This window comes from Hyla sarda, chromosome 3 (assembly GCF_029499605.1).
Source record: "Hyla sarda isolate aHylSar1 chromosome 3, aHylSar1.hap1, whole genome shotgun sequence".
In the NCBI taxonomy this organism is placed as follows: domain Eukaryota; kingdom Metazoa; phylum Chordata; class Amphibia; order Anura; family Hylidae; genus Hyla; species Hyla sarda.
In genome coordinates, this window is record NC_079191.1 from 193381637 (window position 1) to 193404525 (window position 22889).

Here is a 22889-nt window from a genome sequence, read left to right on the forward strand (position 1 = left end):
CATGTGCCTGTCAGTGCATGCTGGGAGTTATAGTTTTGCAACAGCAGGAGGCACACTGGTTGGGAAACACTGAGTTAGGAAAAAGACAATGTTTCCCAACCAGTTGCCCTTCAGATGTTGCAGTATTACAAGTCCCAGCATGCTTGGACAGTCTCAGCATGCTGGAAGTTGTAGTTTTGCAACATCTGGAAGGGCAGTGTTTGGAGACCACTATACAGTGGTGTCCAAACTGTAGCGCTCCAGATGTTAATTCAAAGCATGTCAAGACTGTCCAGGCATGCTGGAAGTTGTAGTTTGGCAACAGCTGGCCCTTCATATGTTACCAAACTACAACTCCCAGCAAATATGGGCATGATTGAAGTTGAAGTCTTGCAACATCTGGAGGGCTACAGTTTGGATACCACTACACAATGGTCTCCAAACTGTAGCCCTCCAAATGTTGCAAGACTTCAACTCCAAGCATGCCCATACTGCCTAGGCTTGCTGGGAGTTGTAGTTCGGCAACATATGAAGGGCCAGATGTGTCCAAACTACAACTCTCAGCATGCCTGGACAGTCTCGACATGCTTTGAATTAACATCTGGAGGGCTACAGTTTGGAAACCACTGTATAGTGGTCTCCAAACAGTGCCCTTCCAGATGTTGCAAAACTACAACTCCCAGCATGCTGAGACTGTCCAAGCATGCTGGAAGTTGTAGTTCTGCAACATCTGAAGGGCCAGATGTTACAGAATTACAACTCCCAGCATGCCTGGACAGTCTGGGCATGCTGAAAGTTGTAGTTTTGCAACGTCTAGAAGGACAGTGGTCTCCAAACTGTGGCCCTCCAGATGTTGCAAAACTACAACTCCCAGCATGCCCAGATAGCCAAAGGCTGTCTGGACATGCTGGGAGTCGTAGTTTTGGAACTCCTAGATACAGCAGTGAGGATCACTTTACGGCAATCTTCACTGCTGCATCTGGGAAACCTCTGCCGCTGCCTCCACTTGCCTGCCGCCTCCAGGTCCCTGGTTGCCGCATGAGTCCAGGTAACTGGCACCGGCGGTCCCAGCCGCATCTATCGCCCGCACATCGCCGACCTCTTCCCCTGCTCTGCCCCGACATCCTGTCCTGCGTTTCACCGCATCGGCCAATCACAGGGGATAGGAGGAGGTGGCACCCCTGCCACCTCGTTCCTATCCTTTAGGATGATCGGGGCTGTCTCTGAATTGATCGGCGATTTGCGGCATGGGGGGGTCTCAAGACACCCCACCTCCCCCCAGGCATTTGCACGGGATGCCTGCTGAATGATTTCAGCAGGCATCCCGTTCCGATCCCCATCCGGCTAGCAGCGGGGATCGAAATTCCCAGGACGCAAGGGCATATCCATACGCCCGTGGTCCCCAACAGTTTAAGGGGTTAAAGTGTACCTGTCGTCAACAAAAACTTTTTATATAATGTCGATAATAACATTATATGTGTATTTGTAATATGCATTGGTTAAAAAATTTGTATATTTTTGGGTGAAAAAATGCTGTCTCTGCAGTTATTGCCTGTGTGTCTCTGTGAGAAGTCCAAATACAAGAAGTGAGGGCAGTACAAGCAGGGCTCTGTGAAAGCTCCTGGCTTGTCAATCATCCTCATGTGTGAACCCATAGCATGTCACAGAGCCTCACTGCGCAGAGCCCTGCTTGTCCACCCTCACTTCCTGTATTTGGACTCCTCATAGAGATACACAGGCAATAGCTTCAGGCACAAACATATACATCTTTTTTAACCAATGTATATTAGAAATATACATACTGTATAGTAGGGCTGGGCGGTATACCGGTTCATACCGAAAACCGAAATTTTTGTGCTGCACGATATGAATTTTTCCCCATACCGCAATACCGGTTGGGCCCCTCCCCCTTGCGAGCTCTGTCCCCACATCGGAGAACTAATCCTATGTGACCCGCCAGCGCTGTTCTGCTCCCCCCCACCAAATCATGTTACCTGCCAGCACTGTTCTGCTCCCCCCCAATTATCAGCCCAGCGTGGTACTACTCACATATGTCACCCGCAAGCACTGCCCTCCTCCTCTTTGTTGGGGCCCGCTGGCGCTGGAACTCTTTGTTGGGGGCCGCCGGCGCTGTACGCCAGTGGTCTCCAACCTCCGGATGTCCAGATGTTGCAAAACTACAACTCCCAGCATGCCCGGACAGCCAACGGCTGACCGGGCATGCTGGGAGTTGTAGTTTTGCAACAGCTGGAGGTCCGCAGGTTTGAGACCACTGCTGTACGCTGTATCCCTATGCCCGGGCTGCAAAAGATAAAGGAGATAAACTTTAACTTACCTATGTCGGCCTTACCCTGGAGACGGGAACATCGGACAGCCGTCAGCCTATCACCGGCCGCAGCGATGTCCCGCCCCGGCCAGTGATAGGCTGAGCCAACTGTCATGTAAGGAGCTCTGGCCGGCTTCCTACATGACATTGCGTTTAACTTATCACTGGCCGGGGCGGGACGTTGCTGCGGCCGGTGATAGGCTGACGGCTGTCCGACGTTCCTGTCCCCAGCGCAAGGCCGACGTAGGTAAGTTAAAGTTTATTTTGTGTATCTTTTGCAGCCCGGGCATAGGGATACAGCGTACAGCAGTGGTCTGAAACCTGCGGACCTCCAGCTATTGCAAAACTACATGTCCGGGCATGCTGGGAGTTGTAGTTTTGCAACAACTGGAGGTCCGCAGGTTGGAGACCACTGGTGTACAGTATAGAGTTGCAGTGCTTGCGGGTGACATATGTGAGTAGTACCCCGCTGGGCTGATAATTAATTGGAGGGGAGCAGAACAGCGCTGGCAGGTAACATGATGGGGGGGGGAAAGAAATACTGTTACATACCGTGGAACCGCCATAAGTTACAAAAATACCGTGATACACATATTTGGTCATTCCGCCCAGCTCTACCGTATAGTGGTATTATGGTATCATCTACATTATACAAAAAGTTTTTGTTGACGACACGTACACTTTAATGTATTGCCAAGATGTACAATATATAAAAAGCTATGATTTTGATAGTTCCCATTCAATGTGTAAGAGGACCATGACACTGTTGATCAGGCTCTTTTTATTTTATTTTTATTTTTTTAAGTGGTCCAGAATGTAATTACAGAGCCACACATCAAATAGTTCAACACTATAGGCAGAGCGATCGGCACAGGTGTCTATGCACTCCCTCACAATGGCAATTTTCACAATAGAGGAGATGTGATAAGAAGCGGAGGTACGGACCTGTATGCAGCGTGGATCCGCCGGTACGGTGCTCAGTCCCAGGAACAAGCAGTAATGCAGATCAGACAACCGGGAAGAAGAGGACGGCACACAGCAGGTGGCTGTGAAACGATAATCCTTTATTCGGAGCAAAGTGTCACAACGTGCAGGTTAAAGCCCGTCAGCCAGCAGGAGGTTATAGCCATTTCACGCCTGTAAGGCGTTTCTTCAGACCACCATCAAATAGTAATTCTGGAAGAACTTGCAAAATTTCGCTATTTCTTTACCTCCGGTGTTATTATTGGTTATTGACTTTTTGAGAAATGCTAACAATCATTGATCTTGTTCTTCACTTTAATAGTGGAGAAAAGTACACTAGAATTGTTTTTAAATGGAAATCCAATAGTCTGTTCTTGTCCAGTATAGTGGAAGCCTTCCTTTTTATTTATGCAATATTGATTATGGGGGCATGTACTGTATTCTTTTACTTTTTATATTTATTCTTAATGTTTTTATTTTACCTTTTATTTTGTAGCTTTTTATTTCATGGTATTGAAAAAAAAGAAGAATTTAAACTAGCTTTACAAAATACTCATTGTTTAGCATCTGTTTAAAGTTTCAGTATTGTTTTAATTTTTTTCTATTTAAATGTGTCCAAAGTTTGGTAAATAATCAGTTTTCTATAACTGTTAAATCGCTTTAATTTGTCGTCACTTGGGGCCCTGTAAAAACATTTTTTTTTAGACAATCATGAAAAAGGGATATAAACTTTCTTGTAAGAGTGTAAAGCCTTTGAGTTACTTTTTGAGTTACTTTCTTATTTTTATTTTTTTTGTTTAAATGTATACTTTTATATACTTCTATTCTATATGGGAAACATAGCACAAAAGCCCCTACTGTCCTTTACACAGAAGTGGGCTTTTACTAAGAATAGATTTGGTATTGAGTTAAATTCTTACTTTTATAACTTAAAGGATTAAATGTGGAATTCTGTTGGCAAACAAAAAAATGAAACAGAAATGCATAATGGCTATGGACTACTTTGCACTGATTTATCCTTAATTAAAAAGTTGCTTTGTTTTGCATTAAGGAAACATGAGCAATAATAAAGGCTTCATTAAAAATTTCCTACCATTAAGCTGTTATTTGGAGAAAGCGAAGTCTGTCAGACAGACTTTCTGCTTTCTCAATAATAGATCTAGTAGTAAGGAGAGTGAAGGGGTTAGAGTGGACAGTTGGAGAGAAAAATTTGTGGACAGCTCACAAACGTTGAAAAAATAGAGGTTGTGCAGCACAAGTAAACATTTTAATAAAGACTTTTATGGAGAAAATGTTTTATTTTATTTTATTTGTTGCAGCACAAAAAGTACTAAGGCTACATTCACATGGCTGTTGTCTTCTGTCCTGCTTTTCTACCGTCACTGCCTCCTAAATAGACTATACTACTAACGGAAGCAAACTAATGCAAAAGGATGCCATTTAGGGGCATCCTTTTGCATCCCTTTTTCATCCATTAGTATGAAAAGTCAGCTGCCTACAGACTCCAGCAGCCGGGACTACTACTTCTCCCATCATGGAACGGACTTTCCATAATGGGAGTAGTAATTCCTCGGCTGCTGGAGTCTGCCGGTGGCGGGGGAGCCTACATTAGTGTTTGTACTACTACCCCCGTCATGGAACAGAGTCTGTTCCACGTTGGGGGTAGTAGTACAGGGGCCGAGAGATTGATCGCACCGGGTCTCACGTCTGAGACTTAATGCGATCAGAAGTTATTAAACAGGGGAGCGGGCGGCATAATGTTTCTTTTTAAAAAATTTTATTAGAAGAAAATGTGTGCGTCTAGAGCAGGGGTGGGCAATTATTTTTTCCATGGGGCCACATTAGAAACTAAAAAATTGTGAAGGGCCTTGTAGTTTTACCCCAGATTAGGCAGCATAGTTGTCCCCCAGTTTAGGCAGCATAGTTGTCCCCCATATTAGGCAGCATAGTTGTCCCCCAGATTAGGCAGCATAGTTGTCCCCCAGATTGGCGGAGGGAGACAGGATACACGGCCTCTCCTCTGCCTTCAGAGGTTCTAACACTGCATGGCAGAGAGAAGGCGGGGGAGGGGTGAGAGTGCACGCCCCCTCCCTCTTCCTGTCAGCACTTCCTGTCATCGCACGGGAGCTCAGTGCACAGGCTGGTGCAGACATGGGCTTTGTACGGCCGACAGTCAGCGCGGGCCGGTCAGAGCCAATCAAAGGGCCGTATGTGGCCCGCGGGCCGTACAATGCCCAGGTCTGGTCTAGAGTGTCTGCTATAAAAAAAAAAAAAAACACAGACAAACCAAAGAATAAACTTTACTTCCTTCTCATGCTTCCTCAGTGCCACCGGTATTGCTTTTATGGTGCCTTTGGTCAATGCTTCACAGAGGCAATGTGGCCCATTGGTCCCCAGCACCAGGAAGAAGGTCGGGGCTCAATACGTCACATTGCCGGTTAGCCAATTAGGCGGGACAATGCTGTGGCCAGTGATTGGCTGAGCTACATCGTGACGCTTCGATCTCCATCACCAGTAAGACGTTCACTCCAGAGACTGGAACAGTGATAGTAGATAGTCTAAGCATATTTTTCTTCTTTTAATAACCCTTCTTCTGTGGTACCCATTTAAGTGTAACATGTGTTGAGATGCTATATATCATTTTTTTTTTGTTATATGTATTCTATTTATGCCCCATTATGCTATAGATTTCTTGGGGTTTTCTTTTTGGGTTTTGGGTTGTGTATATCTGGCCTCCAAGGGGCACCACGAGGAAAACAATGGGCATGGACGGTGGTCTGGTGATCTATGAGAGATGCAATAGGAGAGGGAATCAATCTTGTGACTGTGGGACTCCCAACTCTTACTGACCGCAGGGGAGGGTTTATTATTATAATTCATAATATTAATACACCGCCACAGGGTATAAAGAGGTGACTGGGTTGTTGTTGTTTGACCCTCACATGACAGGAGTAAAAGGGTTTGTCCAGTGAAAGACCACTTATCCTCTATCCTATGCAGATGGTCAGACCTCTTTCCTCACACACCCTTCTGGTGCCTTACTCCAAAAGCTCCCCTCTGCTTCTCCTGGTGAATGCGTCAGTCCGGCTGGTAAGCCACACCCTCCCCGCATGCCATGTCCCATCTCACAAAGACACACCCACTGTTTAAGCCACACCCCTTTTTATTTTCAGCTTACAATATCTTTACCACAATGCAGCCCCACCTGAGGACGGGATATGAGGATTAGATATGGGAATTAGCTATGAGGATGGGATATGAGGTTGGGATATGAGGTCGAGATATGAAAACAAAATATGAGGACAGGATATGAGGTCGGAATATGAGGAGGGGATATGGGTTCAGGATTTAGGGACAGGATATGAGGACATAAGCTTCCTCCTATGTTGCTTTTCCTCTCCCACAAGGGTAAGGTAGTAAAAACTGGGCAGCGCCGGGTACTCAGCTAGTAAAATCATAGAAGTAACAACCCCCTTCATACACCTTTAAACGGACACACCAGCAGGTTTCAATGGTTGGTATATGGAAAGAATCGTTTAGCACCTCGGTGTCGGGGTAAGAGGATCTTCTTTGCTAAAATCTTCCTCAATAAGATAAAATGAGCAGAAAGAAGCACAGCTCTCCTATTGTGTTTCAGGTTTAGGCACCCTTAGTCATAACCACAAAATAAGGGAGAACAACCAGAACGATAGGGGTTCGACTACTGCGACTCCACTAACCCCAAGAACAGGAAACATAATTGTTCCTAAAATCAATAGTGGGGACCACACCTAACACAGAATTGTTTCTCAGGATCCGTTGCGGTAGAGCTGGGCGGTATGACCAAAAATGGCAGTTCCACGGTATTTAATGGTATTTAACCCCCCACAATCATGTGACTGGAAGAGAAGCAGAACAGCGCCCGTGGGTCACATAAGATTAGTTGGGGACAGCCGCTGCGGCTGATAATTAATTCATTCGAGGGGGGGGGAGGGGAGGGAACAAACGATATTGCGGTATGGGAAAAATTCATATTGTGCAGGAAAAAATTTCGGTATGAACACTACATTGCGGTCTCAGCAGTTGGACCCCAAAATGCCATTTTTATTGATCCAATCACAATTCAGATGAGAAGGTTTTCTGGGGATAAATTTTTGTGTGAATCCATGTTTAAATTTAAATATCAAGTGATCTGTGCAAGAATCATTCTGAGAAACAGGCAATGCACAGGAAAGCAGACTGCTGCTTAATGATTAAAAGAAATGGAAAGCCCCCAGAGCTATAAGTCATAGCAAAGGGTCTGAATACTTACTGTATGTCCATGCAACATTTACATTTTCCCCATTTAATAAATTAGCAAAAAGTTTGAAAATTCTAATTTCAGTTTCCGATTATATGGGGTACTGAGTGCAGATTGTAGATGTTGGTCCAACCAAGTCAATCTTTTGATGAGAAAGCTGTTTTTAATCCGATAGCAGGAGGACACTTTCGGCAGGGTATTGCACCATGTCTCAAGGTTCATATATTCATAGATTGGTTCTGTGAACAAGGCTGCACAAAATATGTTATCAGCTGCATTTGCTTGTTTATTGTCTCATCGCCAGCCCATTTACACAGGTCAACTATTGGGAATGAGTGTTTCTAGGAATGCTTATTCACCCATATCTGGGACAAGTTAAACGGGTTGTTCAGAGAATGTCAGTTCCTCTATCTACTCCATCTAATTTTTGGCAACTGAGAGAAGCTCTGGTGTGTCTATTGGGCAATTATTGAGCAGAATAAATTGTAAGATAGGAATCTGTGTTGGGAAAAAGAATTGAGATGGGCTGCTATGGTGCAGACTAAAAATTAAATGGTGAACTATTCCGGGGGCCAGGAATAAAATGTGTAGCCATGCTGCGGACAAGGAATTAAATGGGGAGCAATGCCGGGGACAAGGAATAAAATGGGGAGCCATGCTGCAGACCAGGAATAAAATAGGAATCCATGCTGAGGACGAGGAGGAAAATGGGGAACCATATTGGGGAACAGGAATGAGAAGATAGCCATGCTGTGGACAAGAAATGAGATAGGATCCATGCTAGGGATTTGGAATGAAATGGGGTGCCATGCTGGTTACCAGGAATATATTGGAAAGTTATACATGGGATCAAGAATAAAGTGAGGCACTATTATGGGCACTAGGAATGAGATGGGGAGCCTTATATGAGACCAGGAATAAAATAAGAGCCATACTGGGGACCAAGAATGACATGGTGAGACATGGTGTGAACTAGGAAGTGGGGAAAAATCATGGACAATGAATGATAGGATACAATGCAGGAGATCAGTATTTCATATTTCATGACACATAATAAAATACATTATTTCGGGCTCTTTGGGATCATTTAAGTGATTTACCTGCTTGCTGACCTCACTAGACACTTTAACCATCATTCTGTATACTTTTTTTCTTTGAGAGATCCCCCGATACCCAGCCCCCCCTCCCCCCATAAAATATTGTTAGTTTTTTTGCTTTTAGGTGGTCTCTGGTTTCTTAATATATATATATATATATATATATATCGATCAAAGAAATTCTTGCAGCACTACCTTGTGGCCAATGCCCGGTGCCAGCACTCCAGACCTTACCACAGTCCAAGTAGAAATAGAAAAACATCAGTGCGGCACTCCAAAAAATATTCAAAAAAGGTGAATTTATTATCTCACAACATAGCAGCTGACTGCTATGTTGTGAGACAGTAAATTCACCTTTTTTTGAATATTTTTTGGAGTGCCGCACTGATGTTTTTCTATCTATCTCTATATATATATATATATATATATATATATATATATATATATATATATATATATATATATATATATATACACATACACACACACATACATACATGGGGGAAAAACTTACCTGGAGTTTATATAATAGGCAGGCAGGGCTGACATTCCCTTTTTCCATTTCTTTAAATACCATAGTCTCTTGTTAGGAAGCAAGTTTTGTTTTCTTGTGGCTTCAATATCACTTAGGGTACATATAGCCATCAAGCCTGTTTCATACAACCTTGGTGGCAAATCTGAATCTCATCTGTTTAACTTTACAGCAATTACAATTTTTTGTTTTCCTAAGTTGGCATTTGACCTTGTAAACTAAGGTCCCTTTTGGTAGAGAGGTAGATAAAGTATTGCTAGTGAGAATATCTCCAGGACATAGTTATGTAGATTCTGAAGAGTGATGTACTTTTAATTATTCCACACGGCTAATGTGAATGTCGATTAAAGCTAATTATACCTTAGCTTATTTCACTGTAAAGTCTTCCCTTTTCGGAGACCCTTGATAGCTACATTTATTGGTGTACCCCAAGGTTAAGCAAGTTATGTAAATGTTGACTTTCTGTTTAATTATCTCAAGCACACTGTTGTTATTTCAACAATTTGTCATACATTAAAAAAAATTGTATTCCATAGAGAATGTCCATTTTTTTTTAACACTGTAACTACACTTGAGAACTCTTGTTCTGTCACTGTGTGCTTATTTATACTTTTGACATCTTTCTTCTCCACCTTTATAGGTGGGTTGTGCCTGTGATCCAGTATGCCTTCTCCAAAGGATCCACACTGAATGAAAGGCAAATTTAGGCTTCCCTTTGACTGTCCATGAAGTTTTTTGTCAAGCTGTCCTTTGTGTTCCTACTACTGTAGGTACACAGTGCTGCCACCTGAATATAATCCCCTATAACCTCTATTTTAGCTTTTTATCTGTTTCTTTCATTTCTTCTCACATAGCACTTTGCCAAAACCTCAGTATTAGTAGCCCATTTTCTCTCCGCATTCATCTATAAAAATTTACTGTAAATGATCCCTCAACACATTGCCAGCATTTTGAGTACAGTGCACTTTTACCAGCACTATGTAATAGCAGTGAGGAAAAGGTGCTGTGGTTGGGTAGACAACTAAGGGACACAACTAAGGGAAAGGGAGTCCAGCTATGAGCTATCAGCACTCTTAAAGTGTACCTGTCCAAATACAGGAAGTGTTGGCGGACAAGCAGGGCTCTGTACACTGAGGACAGGCAGGGCTCTGTACACTGAGGACAGGCAGGGCTCTGTACACTGAGGACAGGCAGGGCTCTGTACACTGAGGACAAGCAGGGCTCTGTGCACTGAGAACAAGCAGGGCTCTGTACACCGAGGACAAGCAGGACTCTGTGTACTCTGGACAAGCAGGGCTCTATACACTGAGGACAAGCAGGGCTCTGTACGCTGAGGACAGGCAGGGCTCTGTACACTGAGGACAGGCAGGGCTCTGTACACGGAGGACAGGCAGGGCTCTGTACACTGAGGACAAGCAAGGCTCTGTGCCCTGAGGACGAGCAGGGCTCTGTGCCCTGAGGACGAGCAGGGCTCTGTGCCCTGAGGACGAGCGGGGCTCTGTGCCCTGAGGACGAGCGGGGCTCTGTGCCCTGAGGACGAGCGGGGCTCTGTGCCCTGAGGACGAGCGGGGCTCTGTGCCCTGAGGACGAGCGGGGCTCTGTGCCCTGAGGACGAGCGGGGCTCTGTGCCCTGAGGACGAGCGGGGCTCTGTGCACTGAGGACTAGCGGGGCTCTGTGCACGGAGGACTAGCGGGGCTCTGTGCACTGAGGACAAGCAGGGCTCTGTGCACTGAGGACAAGGAGGGATCTGTGTAGTGAGGGTCTGTGACATGCTCCAGGCTCACACATAAGGATGATTGACAAACCGGAAGCCTGCACAGATCCCTGCTTGTCCCGGCCTCACTTTCTGTATTTGGACTCCTCATAGAGACACAAAGGCAATAGCTGCAGGGACAGCATTTTTTCACTCAAAAATATACACATTTTTTAATCAATGTATATTACAAACATACATATAATGGTATTATCTACATTATATCAAAAGTTTTTTTTATTAACGACAGGTACACTTTAAGGGTTAGTCTAACAAAACAATGCAGTCTTTTGAAAATCATTTGCATTGTCAGGTACACTTTAACATAGTATTGTTGGTCCCCTCTGCTTTACAGAGTGACCTGCCAATTCATATTGTATTTGTGTGTGAACTGGAGGTCATGTAACTGAGCATCGCCGTCCATCTCATATAGAGAGATTGAAGGGGTACTCCGGTGAAAAACTTTCTTTTTTTAAATCAACTGGTGCCAGAAAGTTAAACAGATTTGTAAATTACTTCTATTAAAAAATCTTAATCCTTCCTGTACTTATTAGCTGTTGAATACTACAGCGGAAATTATTTTCTTTTGGAAACACAGAACTGTCGGCGGACCTCATGAGCACAGTGCTCTCTGCTGACATCTCTGTCCATTTTATGAACTGTCCAGAACAGCATATGTTTGCTATAGGGATTTCCTTTTACCCTGGACAGTTCCTAAAAATGGACAGAGATGTCAGTAGAGAGCACTGTGCTCATGATGTCAGCAGACAGCTCTGTATTTCAAACTGTAGTATTCAGCAGCTAATAAGTACAGGAAGGATTAAGATTTTTTAATAGAAGTAATTTACAAATCTGTTTAACTTTCTGGCACCAGTTGATTTAAAAAAAAAAGTTTTTCACTGGAGTACCCCTTTAAGAACTTTACTTTCAGCTATGTAAATTGGCTACTCAATATGGGAGCAGTGGGGTGCAGGGTCAGGATTGTATCCAGAAAGCAGAGCTACCCATCAGGAAAGGGAGAAGTGCAACCATTAAGTCACAAATTATTTTATAAGCTGCATTTTGTGCTACTTTTTTAGGCCAATTTTCTACTCTAAGCATTGATTAATCCCCCCCCCCTTAGTTTGATCATAGAATAGTTTTTCCTCATACAGTCATTACTACCAATGCTTCAATGTTGCAGCCTCTTGATCAATGGGAATTTCTGTGTAACATTAATATAAAAATATTTTAGTTTTAATATTTCTCTGCGTAAATTCCAAAACCTTTTCTGAGTAGGTTTTCCCCCTTTTTTTAATTTTCATGTTTTTTTTGGTGGCGTGTAGTGTGTTACAAAGATGAAGTGTGTAAAATTTTAAGATTGACAGTCTTTTTTCCCTACTACACCAGCATCTTAAAATGGGTTTATTCTCCTGCTGTTTATTCAATGCCTTTGTTGGCTGTAAATTATATATTCATAAGTATGGTAGTATCCCATCTGTTTCTGCCGAGTACGGCTGTTCTGTTCTGGGGATAATTATTTGTACAGCACATCTCATTAGATTACTGAATAATTCCAGTTCATGGCAGTAACAAGTAAGATCTGTGGTAAAGGTTGACTGCTCAAAGGCATAGCCAGACATTTTATGGGTGACAACTTCTCTTCTAAGATCGCAAGTCGGCTAGCCACTCACTTAATATGGAGATTAATTTCCTGTAAATCAGAAATGCTGGAAAGTTTCTCTCCCTTTTCCGCTTAACATGCAAATACAAAGGCTTATGGTAATTTTAAGGTATTATACATTGAGCGATTGAGCAGGAAAAATAATGCTTTTATGTCAGATTTTAAAGGGTAGTCTGTTGTGTGCTTGTGATTTAAAATGGCATTAAGTTATTATCAATTTCACGTCTTGCTAAGAAGATAGCTGGGAGAGGATAAACAAAATATGCCATCACATTTTAGCAACAAGGTGAATGGTTGTGACGGACGGAGAAACAAACTGCAGAATGCTTTTAGTTTTTTTTATATGTGAAAAGTTTTGACAAGGGAATGATTTTTTTTCTCTTTAGCAGCTGTCCTAGACTCAGTTTGTTTTCAGCTCTGTAAACAGTTGGAAATGAATGCCCTTCCATTTAGGAATAAATAATGCAGAATGAAAGTTTTTGATCAGTATCCATCAATTTGCAGATGGTGCTCATGGCTTTGAAACACTTTACATAACAGCATTTTCTGGAAAATTTCCTTTCTAGTTAACCCCATATGCACCAAAATAACAGAATCTTCTGTATGGATTACTGTAGTGAGTTAGTATGATGAGGGTAGTAGTCCCTGATGTCACATGGCTTGAGTGGTACAACCCCGTGTCCCCTTTGTGAGCCCATAAAGGTAACTGTTCCCCTTTATGCAAAGTCCAGGAAAAATCCTTCTGTAGCTATGGTTTTAGAAAACAACTGTTTGCATTCATTTACTCCTGAGACAGTACAATACAAGGTAGATGTTTAGGAATGTTGCTTGAGTTTGGTACAGTGCTACAAAATACAATGTGGGTTTCAGGAAAACAGTATGTGGTCACTATTTATTTATTTATTTTTTTTTTTTTTTTTATTATTAGCAGATTTGTTGCTTTGGTGATATTCTTGTGCTGGTAGTTCTACTTGACTTTTGTAGATGTATGTAGCTTTAGCAATGCACTAGCTTGTGTCCTACTTAACTGAGCAAACTGACAGGCAACCTCGCAGGGGTGAACTGTAGAAGAGTGGGTAGAATCCTTTGTCATTGTGAAACCAAACCAGGACCCCTTGTTTCTTTCTTTTCTTTAGCTTCTTGAGATATATGTATGTATATATGTGTGTGTGTTCTTGTTCAGGACTTTCTAGACAGATAGCTCTTGAATGTAGACAGGACAAGCAATATCGTGTCCTATGTGGAGGTATGTCTGACTTCAGTTACACCTAAGGGTATGTTTACACTGAGGAATTCAAGAGGAATTCACAAGGAATAATTTCAGTCAGGAAATTGTTGTCTTCTGTCATTTTATCCATCAAGCAGAATTCTAGCGGAATTTCCATGAGGAAATGAAGAGGGATGAAGGAGAAGGCTATTGAATTCTACTTTTCTGGATTTCTCTTGAATTCCTCTTTAATTCCGCTTAAATTCCTCATGAAATGGATTTCATCGGGAAAAAAAAATCCAATTGACTTCAATGGGCTTAAACTCAAGGATGCCACCTGAAGAATGAACATGTTTTATCTTCAGGCGGGTCAGAATTCTGCTAGCAGAAATTCCTCAGTATGAACAGGGCAGCGGAAAGTCCATTAAAGTAAATAGAACTTTCATTGGAATATAATTTGGAAAAGAATAAGTGAGCAGAATTACTTGAGTAGTTTCCTCTCCAATTCCTCAGTGTGAACATACCCTAAAGCTCACTGTTGTAGTCTTGACAGAAGTTGCGGCGCATTTGTTCTTACTGTACTTGAGCCATCACATCACTTACTAAACTAGAGAATTTTGTTTTACCTCCTATTCCGGGCAAAAGCAATGGAGCTGAACATCTGTTGGACAAGAGCTGAATATATATGACCAATTTTGCTTTTCCACTGTACAGAAAATACATTTTCCAAGGGTAATGCATGACAGTTTAGCAAACTTTGACCTCTTACACTTTGTAGAAGTCATATGATCTACCTGCTATTAATATTGAAAAGTTTCAAATAATATTTCAGGATTTTAACAGTAAATCCTGGGAATTCCATTTGTCTTTCATCATGTAGACACTTGTAATGATGCTGTTCATTCTACTTCTTGATCCATTGTCACTAGTGTTTGCTCCATTTTTTAGTGTCAAAAGGAGAAATTTATTGATCAAAGGAGGAAGGGAGGGGAAAAGACGTGGCTATATAGAAGCAGGGAGGTTTAGACAGGGGTACGGTGAAGGTCAGATGAGTAGTGTGCTGCAAGCTAAAAAGGTTTACAGGCATGTATATAAATAAAAACAAAAAGAAACCAATAGAGTCTCAGATAAACACGAGGGCAGCAAAAAAAAAGTAAAATGAAATAAAATAAGTAAGCACAGCATAAGTAAAATCATAGGGACAAATAATAGGAGACCTCTGTAGCGTGAAGTGAAGAGATCCAGGGTTGCTCATTTTTGTAAATCGGGCCACAGTGCACGTATGCATTACGTTTTTCAGACACCATAATGCTATTTAGTCTATCCAAAACCATAGGAATAGAGAGGACAGGTGACTTCCATTTGGACGCTATGTGAATTCTGGCAGCTAATATAATGTCTTGGACAAGAGGGAAGGCAGACGTGCGGAGCCCAGCAGGTTTAAGGCTAAAGAGGCAAGTAAGGGGATCAGGAGTACAGGTCGTGTTAGTAAGCGAAGACACTAGGTCTATAATGGTGCTCCAAAAGGAGGCCTCTAGAGAGCACGTCCACCAAATGTGGCACATGGTGCCCCCATCGGGGCAGCCTCGGAAGCAGAGAGGCGATACCTCAGGATAGATGGAGTGAAGTCGTGTGGGAACATAATATGTCCTATGCAAAATTTTAAGTGCAGTTTCGACCAGGGACACTTGCCAGCTGCCTTTGCTTAGATAAGCGCAAAACATATTCCAATCCTGCATAGGAATCGTCTGCTGAAGATCCTTTTCCCACTGCAGCATAAAAGGAAGTTTACAATATTTAGTGGGTTGGTTGAGGCAAGAGTATAGGAAAGAATGTAGAGGAGTGTAAATAACCATATCTTCATAGGAGGAGGAGGCGAATTTGGGGGGAGCAAGGAGACAGAAATATTTAAGTAAATCTAAAGGATTCCCCAGGAGGGGGATGAAATCTAGAGGTAAACATGGCTGGTGTAATCTGTTTCTTGCCCACTAAGAAGTGTTGGAGGAGAGTCAGATGGTTAGAAAGCCACCAGGAAAGGTTAGAAAAATGAAGACCAGGGGGAAAAGCAGGATTGAGAAATAGAGGAGTAGCAGGAGAGATAGGGGACTGGAGGGAATATTTGAAGTGTACTGAGCGCCAGAGAAGGCGAGAGTGAAGGGAGATTGACGCTGACGGGGACAAGTGAAGTAATCCGGTCAGTAACCCACATGAGAGAAGCAGGGGCATAAGGGGTCAGAAGTTCATTTTCAAGAGTCGCCCATCTAGGGGCGGTGAGGGGAGCATTACAGAGGAGCAGCTGTGCTAGTCTGGCTGCTCGGTAATAAAGAAGAAAATTAGGGTCCGATAAGCCACCTATTGTCTTATGGTAATACATAATAGATCGGGGGAATACGGGGGCGTAGGCCTCGTTAGATAAAATACATCCCTTTGCAACGACCTCAACTCAGAGAGTCAGATCGGGACAGGGAGTGTGCGGAAAAATATAGAAGTCTCGGTAGAACCATAATTTTAACAGTATGGATGCGACCTATCCAAGAGCTATGGGGAAGATCCCATCTGGCCAGGTCTGTGCGAATTTACTTAAAAAGAGGGGTATAATTAAGCTTCTACAGAGGAGATAGGTAGGGAGCGAGATGCCAAGATAATGGAGAAAGGAAGAAGGATGGAGATCAAAGTTAGTGGAGATAAGATCCTGTACAGACTGAGGGGTATTGCAGAAGAGACCTTCAGACTTAAATCTATTAACAACCAAGCCTGACATCAAAGCAAAGCGGTCAAGAGCTTCAAACAGATTCGGGAGGGAGATCAGGGACTTAGCGTCAGAAGGAGGTCATCATTGAACAAGTTGACTTTATACTCATGATGTTTCACTTGTACCCCAGAGACATCAGGATGGTTCCTGAGGAGAGTCCCCAGGGTTTCCATAGCGAGAGCAAATAATGCTGGGGATAGGGTACACACCTGGGAGTTCCTCTCTGAATGGAAATTGGAGCAGGATCAGGGGAAGGGAGTTTACGATAAGCTTTAGGACTAGAATAGAGAGATTGTAAGGCCAAAATAAACGCCCCTGAAAAGCAAAACTTCTGAAGGCCCCAAAAAATTAAGTCCAGGAAACTAAGTCAAAAGCCTTCTCTATGTCTATGCCCAATAGCGTTTTGGTGGTATGTGCCCAATTTATAACATTAAGAACCTTACGAATGTAAAACAAAAAGAGAGAAAAAGAAACACAGCTGCACATCCACAATTTGTATTTTGATCTACTTGCTTCTCAGCATAAATTCAAACACTAACAGGTTGTTAGTATACATTTTAATCAAAAAGTACAAGCCCACTCGCCACATCAAGGCCACCTATTTACAGTGGGTCCCTAACCCAACATTGGCGTAGTGCAGGGCAGTGACCACTACCACCGCAACACTATGCCTACAGGGGGAGCGACCCAGTGGCCAGGCAGCCCCACTGCTGCCCGACCAAGCCCCTGGCTCCGAGCCACACCACTCCACAGACAAAGCATCACAGTAACAATGACCGCTCCAATGCAACCACACCAATGTGAATACCTACCAAGTGCTCCCTGCCAGAGGGCTGGGAGAATGCTAGGAGGAAACCTTTATGCAGTCTCCTGCTAATTAAAAAGAACCTTACGAATGTTGTCAAAGGCTTGTCTCCCAGTTATAAAGCCAACTTAATCGATATGTATGAGAGACGGGAGGATAGAATTAAGTCTACGGGCTAGGATAGATGTGAATATCTTAGTGTCTAAGTTAATAGGGGAGATGGCATGGTAATTTGAGGGCAGCAGGGGATCCTTGTTGGGTTTGGGTATAACTACTATGGAAGTTTGCAAGATCCCTGGGGGCATTGGGGAACCTAATAATTTGTTAAAGAACTTTGTAATATATGTGGTGAGTACATGGCTGAATTTCTTATAATATTGTGCTGAAAGGTGGCCTGGGTCTTTTCCATTTTTAAGGTCTGAGATAGATCTAGAAACTTCCTTGTCCGTAACAGGAGAATTAAGGGAGTCTCTATACAGTTGAAAAATATAGGGCGAAGAGAGAGTGTGGAGAAAGGTATCAATAGCAGATGGGGAGGAGGAGTGGAACATTCTTTATATAAAGAAGAGTAGAAAGTATGAAAAACGTCAGAAATACGAGAGGGATGAGAGGTAGGAATCCCCGTTCTGAGCTGTGTCCTATGTACATGGTTCAACCTCTGTTAGCTTCCATGCTTCGCCAGAAACAATCAATCTGGCTTGTTGGCCCACTTGTAATAAGAAGACTGCATCCAGCGCAAAGCCTTCTTGGTATGGTCCGACAGGACAGCATAAAGTTGTAGTCTAGCAGTCCGAACCACTTGGGTAAGATACAGAGTGAGGTTAATCTGATGAGCTGTTACAAGCCTCTCCAGTTTGTGTTCTATTTGAGCCTGGGCTTGGTGTCTATTACGCTTAAATTCAGCTGCTAGTTTGATAAGGCAGCCCCTAATATAGGGTTTATGGACCATCCAAGACCAGCCTACATCATTCTCTGCCGGGGAGTTAGAGGTGAAATAGGTACGTAAGTCAGCCTCAATCTGGGAGTAAATATGGGGACGCATAACACTGATTAATTTAAACACCAGGTAAAGGGGGTATGGCAGCGAACTAAGCGTAATGAATATGTCTTGCATATAGTAAGTGAAGTAGTGCAGAGTTTGCGAGTATCCAGTCAATTCTGGTATATAGGTTGTGGGCCGGGAGTAGTAGGTGTACTCTTTTTAAGCCAAGTTGTGTTCCCTTCAAGTGTCAGAAAGTGTATGAGCTGCATATGTGCTCATGAGGAGCCTCTGTTGTGTCCCAGTATGGCAGAATGCCTGAGAACTGGAGCGGTCAAGCTTCCCATTAAAAACCAAATTGAAATCACCACACCAGATAAGGGGGATCATATTGGAGAGTCAAGCCGAGAGGCAAGATTAACAAAAAATGACAGAGGGTCCTCATTAGGCACATATGAGTTGACTATGCGAAGACGAGAATCCTGAAAAAGGCCTTCCAGAATAAGGAAACTCCCATCAGGGTCATTGTGGACACACAGCGATCGCTCCTATCAGCTAGTCAAATCTGACTAACTGATGGCAGTGTTTCGCGTAGAAAGATCCTGAGCAGCGCAGTGTGTGTGTGTCCCGATCACGGTGATCGGGACACACACACTGCCCTGCTAGGAGGCCCCAGTGTCCCTTATCTGCCCCCCTTCCCTTGGCGTCCCTTACCCGTCCCGAGCTGCCGAAGATGTGCCTTCTGTGCCCGCCGGCATGCTTTACGTTCACTTCCACTTCATTTTTTTTTTTTGTACAACAGCTCCCCCATGTGTCCTAAACCTGGTACTGCAGGTTTTGTGCACTAGACACTAGGGGGAGCTGTTGTAAAAAAAAAAAAAAGTAAAATAAATGAATATATAAACGTGTGTGTGTGTGTATATGTATGTGTATATATATATATATATATATATATATATATATATATATATATATATATATATATTGCAGCACACCATAAAAAAGAATTTTGGTGCAAGCAGCCAGATGGACCTTGGTCACTGGTCTCCAATGTAGATAAACAAAAAGCGGTTGCAGCACTCAGTAAAGTGTATATATATATATATATATATATATATATATATATAATTATACATACACACACACACACACACACACATTCAAAATTTTATTGTTCCCAAAAAAAAAAAAAAAAATGGATTTTGAACTTTTGTTGAACATTTGAAAAAATGCTCATAATATAAGCCTTCTAATGTCGTAAAAGAATGTTTAACAAATGATGCCAGCATAAAGTAGACATGGTGTGGATGTGAATTAATAACTAAATTTATTTAGCATGACTATTTCTCTTACAAGTAGAGTTTCAAACATAATGTTTCACAATAATTTAGAGTTTTTCACAAAAATCGCTTCATGTATCAACAAAAATTTACCCCTAATATAAAGTACAATATGTCTTGAAAAAAAATCTCTGAATTACTTTGCCTGGTAAAAGCAGTTCAAAATTTATTACCACTTAAAGAGACGCATTTCAGATTTGAGAAAACGGACTGGCTCATGAAGGCCAAAACTAGCTGGGTCATGAAGGGGTTAAGAGGATCATCAGGTTCCAGTGTGCTTGGTAAGGCGTCAGTGATATCCTCCTCCTCGAAGAGCTCCAGGGTCTGGGCAGGACATGGAACCAGCGCCATCTTGGCTCTGGCGCTTGAACAGAAAATGTCCGAGAGTCTGCGAAAGAGAGCGCGGAGACAGACCAGCTCCCATCTTGTCCATCTTAGACATTGTAAAGGCAAGTTTCTCAGCTAAATAGCTGAATGAACAGTGCTTTTTAAAGCCTGAAAGTGGTGAGTGGCGTGGAACTCACATGAAGCACTCCTCCTCAGCGAGCTGCGTGCATGCGCCTCCTTTGTTCCATTTTTTAAGTGGAAGCGCATAACATTATTCTTTGATGTACAAAAGGCCATTACATAATCTCTGCTGTTTGAGATTCTTAAGGTCTAATGTTTCAGAATTTACACTTGACAAAGATTGCCTGCACTCCACTCTGCTGGAATCTATTCCTATTTTCTGAAAAACACCAGGGGAAAAAAAGGAAGGCCAGAAAAGCATGTTTCAGTGGAAAAAAAATGCAGCCTGCTTAAAGTGAGTTGGAAGTTGTAAAACACTATGGCCCAGATTTACCAATCTGGAATGGTTTACCCACCGCAACTATCACAGCTCAGCTTCCATATGAGCTCTGGTAAAGTGGTAGGTGAACTCTAATTAGTTCCTATGGGCAAATTACACCAGGTTTTCCTTTAACAAAAATGAGTACATCTGTGCTATATCTGCAATACTTCTTATGTTTCTGGCATTTTTCCTCACTAAGGGTGTGTTCCCACTTGGCATATACGCAGCGTATTTCACGCTGCACAAAATTTATGGCAGCAGCGGGAAATACGCTGCATATTCCTTGCTCACTATACACACACACAGAGCTTTCCGGCCGCAGCCCTATGTGTGCAGTGAGTTTTGGAGGCTGACCGCACGTCACAGTCATGCCTGCACACGGCCCCACCTCCAAAACTCACTACACACATAGTACTGCCGCCGGAAAGGGTCAGTGGTAGCATGTTATAGGTGTAAGTTACTTTTTCTTACCTTGACTTCCATAATTTGTGCTAAAAAAAAACCACATTTGTTAATTGTGAATATGCATTGCTTTTTGATCACATGATCAAATAATCAAAAGAAAAAATGCAACCAAAAGACACATGTGCTAAAACAAACTATTTTTGAAATATGCTACAAAAACTGCACAACTCATGGTTTAGAACATAAGCTTGCTTTTTAAAGCATTTGATAACTCCCAAATGTAAAGTTATATTACAGCATTACTTTTGATTTGTTTTTGTTTTTTTTTCCCTTAATTTTTTTTTATACATTTTTTTGTGGTAGGTTGTCAAGACAACAATGGTAAAGCCATGCCTAGGGCAGTGCCTAATAGATCTCCTGTCTGTAACTACCTTATAGATTTCCTGTCTGTAACACACTGACAGGCATAAGGCATGGCAATACATTAGTACTGTAGCATTGTACTATATGTTGTATTTGACATCAGAAACTTAAACATTCAACCCCTGTGTGGTGAAAAATGATTACATGAAAATAGGTCAAAATATGCAAAACAAAAACTTTATTTTTAATTAAGGGTCATACTATCCTGACCACTCCATAACCACTATAGATGATGATCATGTACCAAAAATGGCTATCTGAAATACAAGTGTCCTAGCTCCTAGAAGATTTCCTCATTACTTTATTTATACTGTTATTAGATACAGGTTTTGGCATAATTATTTTCAGAATCAAATGTGTGTTCAAAAGTCTTACAGATCCAGTATTGCCGGCCTTCATGAATTTTCACTTAACCAATAGGTATAGCTGAAAGGGTATGTTCACATAGCAAATTTATTTCATACCTTTTGAATGTGGCTGTTTCTGCAACATATGAAAATTCTGATAAATTGGATAGTCACAGAAATTTTGGTAACACACATTTTATCATTTTTAAAAGTATTTCACGTATATTATAGAACACCATTTTTGTTATCCCGATGTTCATTTTTAATATTCTCATCACTTCTTGCCCAGTGTTCTAACAAATGTTGTTTTATTTCCAGTTTGACAAAACATATTCTTATTCTATTCGCCATAACTATGGAAAGGAGGGAAAGAGAACCGACTATACACCATACAGCTGCATGAAAATAATTTTATCAAACCCACCAAGTCAAGGCGACTATCATGGTAATTTTGTTATCCGCTTCAACCTGCATTGTAGTTTACGAAGAATATATTTGGAAATGCATCTATATTCAAATGCCCATACTGTGTTGGTGACTGTATCAATAACGTATATAGACCATGAGTGTAATTTTGTGTATAGTGTAAATCTGGTGGGATTTATGTGCCTACAGGCCATAATATTGAAATTGATTTGCATGTCAAGATTGGATTTCCCACTTTTTTTTCCAGGATTTATTTCTCTGCTTATAGATAGAAGACAGTGTCAGGCAGTGTGTCTACAGCTGTTGCAAAACTACAACCAAAGGTTGTCCAGGCATGCTGGGAGTTGTTGGTTTTCAACAGCTGGAGAAACACTGTTTGGGAAAACACTGGTGTAAAGGTTTATAATTATAGTGATCGGATGTTTAGCTGCAGTAACCAGACACGACCACTATGCACTGAATGGAGCCAACTGCTTTCAGCCTTAGTCACAGCATAGATCTGGCAGAGCAGCTGATCCCCGAAGGATAGCCTATCATTATTTTTTTGCCAGAATAACTATTTAAAGGGAACCTGTCATGAGATTTTACCATATATAATGTGTGGTTAATTCTTCTTCCTCACCATCCCTGGGAGACGTTCCTCCCGTAGGGATGGTGAGGATATGAAGTTGAAAAGTCTCCCCTGCCTTCCCCGAAGTAGTCCCCTGGGCGGGGACTTACTTAGTCCTGTCTTCTCTGGCTGTAATCATGCCCCCCTGAGTGTGATTGACAGCCACATAACTG

The 22889-nt window shown here is 42.2% G+C and overlaps 1 protein-coding gene across 6 annotated transcripts in view; it reads left to right on the forward strand.

The window, feature by feature from the left end:
- The window catches only part of PRIM2 (DNA primase subunit 2), a 145984-nt gene that overhangs the window by 102976 nt on the left and 20119 nt on the right, over positions 1-22889 (forward strand). For all 6 annotated transcript variants that reach the window (XM_056565793.1, XM_056565791.1, XM_056565792.1 and 3 more), the window contains one exon: positions 21999-22125. In XM_056565793.1, coding sequence (XP_056421768.1) covers positions 21999-22125 — 127 coding nt within the window. The remainder of the gene's footprint in view (positions 1-21998; positions 22126-22889) is intronic.